The 12,942-nt window shown below is 47.0% G+C and overlaps 1 protein-coding gene across 4 annotated transcripts in view; it reads right to left on the bottom strand.

Moving 5' to 3' along the window:
• The window catches only part of isy1 (ISY1 splicing factor homolog), a 32,877-nt gene extending 23,163 nt beyond the window's left edge, over nt 1-9,714 (bottom strand). For all 4 annotated transcript variants that reach the window (XM_044349624.1, XM_044349621.1, XM_044349622.1 and 1 more), the window contains exons 1-8: nt 9,579-9,714; nt 7,105-7,127; nt 6,427-6,478; nt 5,608-5,673; nt 4,808-4,850; nt 3,696-3,808; nt 1,503-1,620; nt 1,297-1,419 (exon numbers count right to left, since the gene is read on the bottom strand). In XM_044349624.1, the coding sequence (XP_044205559.1) occupies nt 1,297-1,419; nt 1,503-1,620; nt 3,696-3,808; nt 4,808-4,850; nt 5,608-5,673; nt 6,427-6,478; nt 7,105-7,127; nt 9,579-9,581 (541 nt within the window). In that variant the 5' untranslated portion in view covers nt 9,582-9,714. The remainder of the gene's footprint in view (nt 1-1,296; nt 1,420-1,502; nt 1,621-3,695; nt 3,809-4,807; nt 4,851-5,607; nt 5,674-6,426; nt 6,479-7,104; nt 7,128-9,578) is intronic.
• Nucleotides 9,715-12,942: the final 3,228 nt, after the last annotated feature.

Genomic DNA, 12,942 nt, shown 5'->3' on the forward strand with positions numbered 1-12,942 from the left:
CGCTGTGACTGGCTGTGACTGGCTGTGACTGGCTGTGACTGATTGTGACTGATTGTGACTGACTGTGACTGACTGTGACTGGCTGTGACTGACTGTGACTGGCTGTGACTGGCTGTGACTGGCTGTGACTGACTGTGACTGACTGTGACTGGCTGTGACTGACTGTGACTGACTGTGACTGACTGTGACTGATTGTGACTGGCTGTGACTGGCTGTGACTGGCTGTGACTGACTGTGACTGACTGTGACTGACTGTGACTGGCCGTGACTGGCCGTGACTGACCGTGACTGGCCGTGACTGACCGTGACTGATTGTGACTGACTGTGACTGACTGTGACTGACTGTGACTGACTGTGACTGGCCGTGACTGGCCGTGACTGACCGTGACTGGCCGTGACTGGCCGTGACTGACTGTGACTGGCCGTGACTGACTGTGACTGGCCGTGACTGACCGTGACTGATTGTGACTGACTGTGACTGGCTGTGACTGGCTGTGACTGACTGTGACTGACTGTGACTGACTGTGACTGGCCGTGACTGGCCGTGACTGGCCGTGACTGACTGTGACTGGCTGTGACTGGCCGTGACTGACTGTGACTGACTGTGACTGGCTGTGACTGGCTGTGACTGGCTGTGACTGACTGTGACTGGCTGTGACTGGCTGTGACTGACTGTGACTGACTGTGACTGGCTGTGACTGACTGGCTGTGACTGGCTGTGACTGACTGTGACTGGCTGTGACTGACTGTGACTGGCCGTGACTGGCCGTGACTGACCGTGACTGATTGTGACTGACTGTGACTGGCTGTGACTGGCTGTGACTGACTGTGACTGACTGTGACTGACTGTGACTGACTGACTGTGACTGACTGTGACTGACTGTGACTGGCTGTGACTGACTGGCTGTGACTGGCTGTGACTGGCTGTGACTGACTGTGACTGGCCGTGACTGGCCGTGACTGACTGTGACTGACTGTGACTGACTGTGACTGACTGTGACTGGCTGTGACTGACTGTGACTGACTGTGACTGACTGTGACTGACTGTGACTGGCTGTGACTGGCTGTGACTGACTGTGACTGGCTGTGACTGGCTGTGACTGGCTGTGACTGACTGTGACTGACTGTGACTGGCCGTGACTGGCCGTGACTGATTGTGACTGACTGTGACTGGCTGTGACTGGCTGTGACTGGCTGTGACTGGCTGTGACTGACTGTGACTGGCCGTGACTGGCCGTGACTGACTGTGACTGGCCGTGACTGACTCTGGGAAACACCATAATTGTAAATTCTCACCTTGCTTCTCGTGCTGCATCTCCAGAGGCAGCAGGACGCCATCGTCTTCGTCTCTGTAGCCATAGTACTCTGCGTCCACGTCCTTCATCAGCTCTGCCCTGGTCTTCCTCAGCGCTGGGGCAGCTGGGAGTCACATGATCGATGAGGATCAATGATCAGACAGTGAAGTGTGACATCACACAAGGAGTAAAGACAGAAGTACGTACGCTCCTTCTCGAACAGCTCTCGGACTCCCGGCAGGTCTCTGGCCGCTCCGAAGTATTTATAGCCGCGATTCCCGGGAACCTCCTTCCCCTCGTGGTCCAACATCCTTGGGCCGACACGCTGACACACAGATACACAGCTGATCGATCACTGATCAATACCACACACAGTTAATGGGAACGGCCAGAGAGAGAATCAGCTGCTCAGTGATTCCTGTCTGTACGTTAGCTTAGCTTAGCATAAAGACTGGAAACAGATGGAACCTGCTATCCCGGCTCTGCCTGCCACTGATCAATAGGTGAGGTATCGTTAAGATTTTAACGGTACTACTACTCTTACTGATACTGCTTATTGATCCGGTATTAGACGGTACTCTTATTGGCTCTTTTTGTTATTTTTTTAAGAGAAAAGAAACAAAACAGATTAAGAACATAAGTAACGTTGCTTTATGATTGTGTAGCAGGAGGCTTCAGCTCAGAGCGGCTTAGACTGTTGCAGCTTCTTCTTCTCTGCTCCTAAATCCCACATCTCCAGCCCGGAGGTTCTGTCTCCTCCTGTTGCTGCTCCGCCTCCTCCGACAGTCCTGGTGTTGTTCCTCAGCCGGTCCCCGGTGGCATCACTCGCCAGGTACACTGCTGTGGCGTCATGCAGGAAGGTTTGAATGTCTTTATCCTGATAGTGCTCGGAGAGGTTCCCCCACACCTGCTCTGCTCTGCCACACATGTTGTACTCATGCTTGGAGGATGAGTAGGATCCATGGATGTGTAAAGAGAAGTGGACACAACGTCGGAGGTGTGATGAAAGTTGCATGAAGCCCAAAAAGCCACTTCCTGAAAACATATTAGGCATGCTCTATGAGCCCAACGCACTCAGGGAGCATGCTCACTAGAGACTTCTGTCGACTGAGACGTCTAACTTGAACAGGGATAAAAAAGTTCCACCATGTTTAACTTTATATACCGGTCATGTTGTATTGTGTGTGTTTTCTACCTGATCCTCAGGTGCTGCAGCCTCGTGGTGGGCCGACCGGACAGCAGACACAATCTTGCTTGCTCATTTTGTATCTTTTGTTTATCAGAATATTTTCAGTATATTTATTTTCTATATGCAACTGTTGTAAAGGCAAGCAGCAAATAAACATCTTTTATTTTGAAGAGCATATGGACATTCAGAGGCAGAAGCATCTATTAATCTCAGTCAGCCCAAAAGTGACATAAATGGATTTCAACAAATGGATCGCAGTCACGACACTTCTAGACTTTCGACATGTGATCGGACCGAACGGATAAAACTCTGATAGTTAAGAGTAATTTTCAAAATAAAAGTATCCACTGAATTACAGACGACTCTGTCATCATGTTAGTCTGTGGGCCCAACAGCGTCACATGATGTTGTAATTACACAGTTTGGCCACTAGGTGCTGTTCCTGCGGTTGGTGTGATCTGCCTGCAGGCGGCAGCGTAGACGAGGACAAACTCCTCGTCCTTCAGACGCTGCAGGTTGTCCTCGGTCGCTGCTCCATGAATCTCTCATCATCAGACGAGTTCCATCAGGTCTGAACATCAAGGATGAGCGAGTGTTGCAGGAAACAAAGAACATCCGTCCGTTTCCTGCTGCTTATCTGGGACCAGGTCGCGGTAAGAAAACCTCGACCCAGCAACGCCCTCCGGCTCCTCCCGGGGATCTCGAGGCGTTCCCAGGCCAGGAGACATATGAAGCCCCCCCCCCCAGAGGGAGGCGACCAGGAGGATCCTAACCAGGAAATGTAGACTGGATGTGCGAACATGACCCCTCAAGTATCCTTGCAAAGGTGAAGAGCTGCTCCACTGAAGGAACCATCGAGCCCAACGGCTGATGGTTCCGTTTATTGGATTTAGATTTCATGACTCGATATCAGAAAATTTAAATGAAGATCAATTTGAATCAGAAAATCAATGTTTTAAACCCGGCCCTCGTTACCAACGCTTCCACATGTCTCGATGCCCTGAAGAAGACCTTCATGTCTAAACTCATCTTCATCACGGCTACGAGTGCCAGGCTAGCAGTTTCCATCTGTTTCCAGTCTTTGTGCTAAGCTAAGCTAACGTACAGACATGAGAACCGTCCCTTCAACGGTTAACATGTTTAAATTTCCACCTGCTATTGATCAGATAGACTGATGCTATATTGTGTATTGATCGGTATCGGTGACTCACTGCATAGTCGGGTCCTCCCAGCTCTTTGATCCGAACTTCCCAGTGACCTTTTTCTCTCAGCAGCTTATTGATCTCATCATTCAGATCCCGAATCCTGAACTCCCCCAGACCAGCTGCAGACAGACGGGTCCGAGAGAGACAGACGGGTCAGAGAGACAGACAGGTCAGAGAGAGAGATGGGTCAGAGAGACAGACGGGTCAGAGAGAGACAGACGGGTCAGAGAGACAGACGGGTCAGAGAGACAGACGGGTCAGAGAGAGACAGACGGGTCAGAGAGACAGACAGGTCAGAGAGAGACAGACAGGTCAGAGAGACAGACGGGTCAGAGAGACAGACAGGTCAGAGAGAGACAGACAGGTCAGAGAGACAGACGGGTCAGAGAGAGACAGACAGGTCAGAGAGACAGACGGGTCAGAGAGAGACAGACGGGTCAGAGAGACAGACGGGTCAGAGAGACAGACGGGTCAGAGAGAGACAGACGGGTCAGAGAGAGACAGACGGGTCAGAGAGACAGACGGGTCAGAGAGACAGACGGGTCAGAGAGAGACAGACGGGTCAGAGAGAGACAGACGGGTCAGAGAGACAGACAGGTCAGAGAGAGACAGACAGGTCAGAGAGACAGACGGGTCAGAGAGACAGACAGGTCAGAGAGACAGACAGGTCAGAGAGAGACAGACGGGTCAGAGAGAGACAGACGGGTCAGAGAGACAGACGGGTCAGAGAGACAGACGGGTCAGAGAGAGACAGACGGGTCAGAGAGAGACAGACGGGTCAGAGAGACAGACAGGTCAGAGAGACAGACAGGTCAGAGAGACAGACGGGTCAGAGAGAGACAGACGGGTCAGAGAGACAGACGGGTCAGAGAGACAGACGGGTCAGAGAGACAGACGGGTCAGAGAGAGACAGACGGGTCAGAGAGACAGAAAGACGGGTCAGAGAGACAGACGGGTCAGAGAGGCCGACGGGTCAGAGAGAGACAGACAGGTCAGAGAGACAGACAGGTCAGAGAGACAGACAGGTCAGAGAGACAGACGGGTCAGAGAGAGACAGACAGAGAGACGTAATAATAATAATTCATCATATCATTGTCGTCCTGTTAGTTAAAACTCACCGTTCTGGATCTGAGCCACTTTCTTAGAGATCTCACTGATGATCTGTAACACACACACACACACAGACACACACAGACACACATACACACACACACACACACACAGACACACACACAGACACACACACACAGACACACACACAGACACACACAGGCACACACACACACACACACAGACACACACACAGACACACACAGACACACACAGACACACATACACACACACACAGACACACATACACACACACACACACACAGACACACATACACACACACACACACACAGACACACAGACACACACACACACACACACACAGACACACAGACACACACACACACACACACACACACAGACACACACACACACACACACACACAGGTGTGTCAGTTTCTTCCTGTTGAATCAGCAGAGGGGAATATGGAGCCAACTACGACTCCCAGGATGCATTTCATCAAGAAACATCCAATCACAGAGCTTCAGTAACCATGGTGACTCAACAATGAAGCATTCTGACTTCACTAAAACTCTGACTGGCTTCGTCTCCATAGCAACAGCAGCCGAGGCTCATGGGTAACGTAGTATTTACAGCTGTGTGACAAACCGACAGAAACAAAATCTGATTTGTCAGAATTAAAGTAAAATAATTCAAAGTTTTTATGTCTGCAGCCTGTCTGGCTACACTTCCAATAAAGTTTATTCAAACCAGACGGTGCTGACAAAGAGAGACAGGTCAGAGAGAGACAGACAGGTCAGAGAGAGACAGACAGGTCAGATTCATTAAATCAAGTAAAATCTTACCTGTCGTCTCCACTTCTCTGCTTTAGGAAGCTCACTGCACTCTGACGCCAGGAACGGCCTCCTCTCCTGCAGACAGACAGGTCAGACAGACGGGTCAGACAGACGGGTCAGACAGACGGGTCAGACAGACAGGTCAGACAGACAGGTCAGACAGACAGGTCAGACAGACAGGTCAGACAGACAGATGGGTCAGATAGACAGACAGGTCAGAGAGACAGACAGGTCAGACAGACGGGTCAGACAGACGGGTCAGACAGACAGGTCAGACAGACAGGTCAGACAGACGGGTCAGACAGACAGATGGGTCAGATAGACAGACAGGTTAGAGAGAGACAGACAGGTCGGAGAAACAGACAGGTCAGAGAAACAGACAGGTCAGACAGACAGGTCAGAGAAACAGACAGGTCAGACAGACAGGTCAGACAGACAGACGGGTCAGAGAGACAGACAGGTCAGACAGACAGGTCAGACAGACAGGTCAGACAGACAGACGGGTCAGAGAGACAGACAGGTCAGACAGACGGGTCAGACAGACAGATGGGTCAGATAGACAGACAGGTCGGAGAAACAGACAGGTCAGAGAGACAGACAGGTCAGACAGACAGGTCAGACAGACAGGTCGGAGAAACAGACAGGTCAGACAGACAGGTCAGAGAGACAGACAGGTCAGACAGACGGGTCAGACAGACGGGTCAGACAGACGGGTCAGACAGACGGGTCAGACAGACGGGTCAGAGAGAGACAGACAGGTGTTATATGTGGACATGAATGGGTCCCGGGCCTCAGGTTGAGAACCTGCAGGGTAGAACAGAATCTGACCTTCACTTTTCCCTCCTCCAGCTGAGCCTGTCTGAACCGGGCCAGAGCCGTCCTGAGAGACAGAGAGACAGTTAGAGAACCTCAGTAGAACCTCACAGAACCACAGTAGAACCACACAGAACTACAGTAGAACCACAGTAGAACCACACAGAACTACAGTAGAACTACAGTAGAACCACACAGAACCACAGTAGAACCACAGTAGAACCACACAGAACTACAGTAGAACCACACAGAACTACAGTAGAACCACACAGAACTACAGTAGAACCAGAACTTAGTCTTGTATTAAAACAAAGCTGTTGCAGATCTGCTTGTGTAAAGACATTGATCGCTGATTCATTGATCACTGATTCATTGATCACTGATTCACTGATCACTGATTCATTGATCACTGATTCATTGATCGCTGCCTCCTGCACAAACAACTAGATGTCAGCTGAACATGAGAACCATGAGGACTCAACGTTCTATAGAGAATACTGTGCTTCAGTTCTATTTATAACTTTTATTAAATAAACTTTCAGCAGCAAATAAAATCAAATATCTGCAGAGATTTCTTGATTTTACGTTAATTACGATCACAAATCACCAACAGATCAATACGTATGATGTGAAATCAATGAAGTTGCTTCTGATCGAGTCTCAGCCGACAGAATGAAAACAACGTGTACTCACATGGCCTTCTCAGCATTTCGAGCCTGTAAACACAGAGACAGACGTTTCAGTTTCATTCACACAAGTTAAACCAGGAAGCATGAGGGGTCCGGTCTGTCCTGGATCAGGACTGACAGATCCACATTAACCCCCGACACAAACACGTCTCTGCTCACAGACCGACGTTTGTCTTAAATATGACTCATGATGGTTGTTTGATGAAACAGGATCATCACACACAGGTGACACGTTAAAGGAAAACCTGGTCCAGGTCTGAGTGCTGGACCCCTACAGTGAGGGGGTCTGGTCCAGGTCTGAGTGCTGGACCCCTACAGTGAGGGGGTCTGGTCCAGGTCTGAGTGCTGGACCCCTACAGTGAGGGGGTCTGGGGACTCTGTTATGCTGGCAGGGTTTGGGGAAGGGTCACTGCTAATCAATACAAAGTAGTTGTGAGTGATCAGCTTTATCCTGAATCACATGTTACGACCTTCACAGTCACCTGATCTCAACCCAGCATCATCATCATCATCATCACAACACCACATGAGGAAGATCTTTATGAAGCATGATGTTCAGAGTCTGTAGGATCAATAACAAGGTGAGGACCACCGTTCCACCAGACCCCCTCACTGTAGGGGTCCAGCACTCAGACCTGGACCAGACCCCCTCACTGTAGGGGTCCAGCATTCAGACCTGGACCAGACCCCCTCACTGTAGGGGTCCAGCATTCAGACCTGGACCAGACCCCCTCACTGTAGGGGTCCAGCATTCAGACCTGGACCAGACCCCCTCACTGTAGGGGTCCAGCATTCAGACCTGGACCAGGTTTTTCTTTCGTAGTTTGTGAAGCTTCATTAAAGGGTTAATAAGCAGTTTGTTAACGACGGACGAGCTGCTGATGCTGTGGTAGAGAACGTTACAGGAACGTTATGTGAAGGTTACAGGAACGTTGTGTGAGGGTTAGATGAACGTTGTGTGAGGGTTAGATGAACGTTATGTGAATGTTAGATGAACGTTGTGTGAGGGTTAGATGAACGTTGTGTGAGGGTTAGATGAACGTTGTGTGAAGGTTAGATGAACGTTATGTGAGGGTTAGATGAACGTTATGTGAAGGTTAGATGAACGTTGTGTGAGGGTTAGATGAACGTTATGTGAAGGTTAGATGAACGTTATGTGAATGTTAGATGAACGTTGTGTGAGGGTTAGATGAACGTTGTGTGAATGTTAGATGAACGTTGTGTGAGGGTTAGATGAACGTTGTGTGAATGTTAGATGAACGTTGTGTGAGGGTTAGATGAACGTTATGTGAAGGTTAGATGAACGTTATGTGAATGTTAGATGAACGTTGTGTGAGGGTTAGATGAACGTTATGTGAAGGTTAGATGAACGTTATGTGAAGGTTAGATGAACGTTATGTGAAGGTTAGATGAGAGTTATGTGAAGGTTAGATGAGAGTTATGTGAAGGTTAGATGAACGTTGTGTGAGGGTTCGATGAACGTTGTGTGAGGGTTAGATGAACGTTGTGTGAATGTTAGATGAACGTTGTGTGAGGGTTAGATGAACGTTATGTGAAGGTTAGATGAACGTTATGTGAATGTTAGATGAACGTTGTGTGAGGGTTAGATGAACGTTGTGTGAAGGTTAGATGAACGTTGTGTGAGGGTTCGAAGAACGTTGTGTGAGAGTTAGATGAACGTTATGTGAGGGTTAGATGAACGTTGTGTGAAGGTTAGATGAACGTTGTGTGAAGGTTAGATGAGAGTTATGTGAAGGTTAGATGAGAGTTATGTGAAGGTTAGATGAACGTTGTGTGAGGGTTAGATGAACGTTATGTGAATGTTAGATGAACGTTATGTGAGGGTTAGATGAACGTTGTGTGAAGGTTAGATGAACGTTGTGTGAGGGTTCGAAGAACGTTGTGTGAGAGTTAGATGAACGTTATGTGAGGGTTAGATGAACGTTGTGTGAGGGTTAGATGAACGTTATGTGAATGTTAGATGAACGTTATGTGAGGGTTAGATGAACGTTGTGTGAAGGTTAGATGAACGTTGTGTGAGGGTTCGATGAACGTTGTGTGAGGGTTACACAGTTTGTATTTCAGCAGCATCTCAGAGGAACGAAACTAAAAGTACTAATTTTGCAGATAATACTTCTGTGCTCTTACTTGAGTAGGATTTAAATGAAGTATTTTCTATTGATGATATATTGATTAGGTATTGACACTTTTACTGAAGTAAAGGATCTGAGTTCTTCCAGCACTGCAGGTCACAGTGTAACAGCTGACTGCGTTAAAAAGCTTTCTGCTCATCACCGATGTCTTCGGGAAAGTTCATCTCACAGTTTCACTGTTTAGACCAAACTTTTATCTGCTTTAAATCCGCTGAATAGATCCGTTAGCTTCCAGCTAAAGCTAACAGGTTAGCATGCTAACTGCGCTAGCGGTGTATCAGTGATGAATGTTTAGCGTCAGGATGAAGATCTGCTGCTCACTCACCATCTCCGCTGCTGCTTTCTGCTGCTTTCTGTCTTTTTATGAAGGAAACTTTAGCTTCACAAGAACCAAACACGCCGACACACACAGGAAGCACAACCCCGACTTCTTCTACGGTTTCCTGTCTCTGTTGTGATGTCACTGCCCGCTTCTTCTTCTTCTAACTTTAAAGGTGCATTCCGCCACCTGCTGCGTCTGACTGGAGCATGTAGATTCATGGCATTAGATCCTCTGAATACTGGTGTCTATAGAAAAACAATATCACCATATCTGCATGTTTTATATAATAAATATATATAAATATACTATATAATAAATATTATATATATTATATAACCTACCAATCACCTTAGGATTTCCCTGCAGTCCTGTCCTGTGCTTAGTAGAGATTTTAAACTCCATTCCTGTCTCATGAACCATATTTCTCAATGTCTCCCTCTGAATTATATTATATTATATTTACTACAATGTATGATAGTTTGTTCTACATCTTCCAGAGTGCTGCGCCGGGTTCAGACCAGCTGCAGCGTGATCTGCAGCAATGGTTTCCGTGTCTGGAATATTTTCTCCACGCGTCATGAGCAAATCTGTCAAACTGCATGGAGTAGATGAAGCCGGACAGGAAGTCAGACACAGGATAGAATATCTGGTCAGTTACGTATCGTAACTCCAGATTCTGTGAGTGCGGGGAGGTTATAGGCTCGTCTGGATCAATCAAATGTCAGATTGATGAGGTCATAACTTAGCCTCCAGCTGTTTGTCAATGCTGAGCCTGTAATAAGATGCTATGCCTTTGTTGTGATTTGTTTTTACTGTTACACTAAAATCTCTCTTAGTTTGCTGTTAGCGTGGCGCTAGTGCTAGCTCATTAGCTAGCTTGGCCTGTTCATTTGCACTGATTACATGCAGACTGATTTGACTGTGTGACTGAAGTGAAGATTTATTTTATTGAATAAAAATCAGCTCTACATGTGATTAGAAAAGTAACAGAAGAGTGGAATCGCTTGTTGAGAAATGTGCTTCTGGTGTGAACAGCGAGGCTCCTGCTTGTGCAAGAAGAGACGCTTCGCGGTGTTTCTGCTTCAGGTCTGAACCCGGCGTTACGGCACTGACACGGAGAGAAACCCTGCATGCCCGAACCTTCATCATGTGATGATCACCTCCTCTCTGTGGTTACGATATCCCCCTTTAAATTGTTTGACATGAACTGATTTCTAAATAATAATAATAATATTAATAATGCATATTATTCATATGCACCTTTCAGGACACTGAAGGACACCTTACAAACACAAAGTAAAATCAAACATACAGCAGTGAAAACAACACCAACAAATCAAACAAAGCAGCTTTATACAAAAATAGAGTTAAAATAGTAAATTAATAGTAAATAGAAGTATAAAATCATCAATGCAAACTTGATTTGAATAAAGCAATCAGAGGCAGGATCAGAGAGAATAAACCAGTTTGAAAAGGTGCATTTTGAGATGGAGTCGAAGGTTGAGAGAGAATCAATATTGCGTTTGTCTTGGAGGTCTTCCAAAGGTGAGGAGCAGCACGGCTGAAGACTCTGGACCTCACAGGAGCCAAGCAGGCAGGAGGTGCAGTGAGGAGGACGGCAGAGGAGCATCTGAGAGTAGAGGAGGGTATGTAGGTGTGAAGGAGGTCAGAGAGATGCAGAGCTGCTTTGTTATAAAGGGCCTTGAAGGTCAGAAGCAGAATCTCAAAGTCAATACGATTTTTAACAGGAAGCCAGTGAAGTTGCTGGAGAACAGGTTCTGGTTCTGGTAATGGTAGGGGAACCAGTTGAAGTTTATGGAGGAGCTTGTGAGGAAGACCAATCATGTAATCAGAGCATGAGTGAAAATGGCAGTGCTGTTGGATGTAAGAGACAGATAGAGACGAGAGATATTGAATAAGTGGAAGTAAGCCGAGCAGGTGATGTTATTGATGTGTGGCTCAATAGGATAATGTGCTGTCAAGGATGACACCCAGACTCTTAACCTGGGGGGAAGGAGGGCTGTGGAGTTATCAATAGTCAGTCAAAGTTTGGATAAAGTAGATTTTTTAGCCACAAGGAGAATGTTTGTTTCATCACTATTAAGTTTGAGGACATTATGTGAAAGCCAGGATTTGATTTCCAGCAGGCAGTCGGGAAGGGATGAGGGTGGAAGAATAGAAGTAGGCTTGGCAGACAGTTAGAGCTTCGTGTCATCTGCCTAGCAATGAAACTGTATACCACATTTTCTGAGGATGTGAGAGACAAATGATAAAAAAAGAGGGTGGTCTAAGACGGAGCCCTGAGGAACACCATTCATAACAGGGAAGGACAGGGATTTGAGATTTTTAAGTTGGAGTGCAGCCAGACAGATATGAATGAAACCAGGAAAGTGGGATGTCAGTGATTCCAATGGGAGCTAATCAATCAAAGAGGATGGTGTGTGAGATGGTGTCAAATCCAGGAGGACAAGTAAGGTTAAGACCGAAGATACTGAACCCCAACGGCTGCGCCAGCACACGGCGTGGTAGCTTGCCGCCATCGTTGTGTGAATGTGGCTTGTAGTGTAAAAGAACTTTGAGTCGTTGGACGCCAGGGAAGGTGCCACATAAGTCTGCTGTTATCAACAGGTCATTCACAGCTCAGACAAGTGAGTCTGAACCTGAGCTGCAACTGTTCTTTGGAGTGTTTTAGAGAGAAATGGTAAATTTGAAATTGGTTGTTAATTATTCAAATAGTTGGAGTCTAAACCAGGTGTCTCCAGAGATGAAGGAACAAGACTGGAAATAAGGGAGGAATGTATTATGTCAGTTATTAGAAAGGACAGGTGGGGTGGACGGGCTTTTACCAAGTGAGTAGGAAGTGGATCTAGTTGGCAGGTAGAAGATTTGGATTTTCAAATGAGACCAGACATTTCAGCAACAGCTGGTAATTTAAAACTAGAGAGTGTAGAAGCGAGGGAGCAGAGACAGGCGGATGAAGTGAACTGCAAGTTCAGTTGCTGTTGGATAATAAAAGAGTTACATTGAGCAGTGGAGTAATGATGAGTAGTAAGAGTATCAGGTGGTCGTATAGTGTTGCCTTCGCCTGACCTAATTAGATTTACATAATAGGCCGTTTTGGCTGTGAGCGTCCTCATAATGAAGTATGTGGTCAGCATACATATTTTTATGAACAGCAAGGCCAGTTTTAGCATAGAGATGTTCCAGACAACAACCTTTAACTTTCAATCGGCGTAGTTCAGGAGTAAACCAAGAGGCAGAGTGGGTAAAGGAGCAAGAACATCAAAAACACTGTGTAGTCCAATATTGTAATGAGAAACCAGTTCATCTGGAGTGGATACATTGTCTTTGCTGGGGAGGTTATCAA

The sequence above is a fragment of the Thunnus albacares genome, chromosome 4, assembly GCF_914725855.1.
Source record: "Thunnus albacares chromosome 4, fThuAlb1.1, whole genome shotgun sequence".
Classification (NCBI taxonomy): domain Eukaryota; kingdom Metazoa; phylum Chordata; class Actinopteri; order Scombriformes; family Scombridae; genus Thunnus; species Thunnus albacares.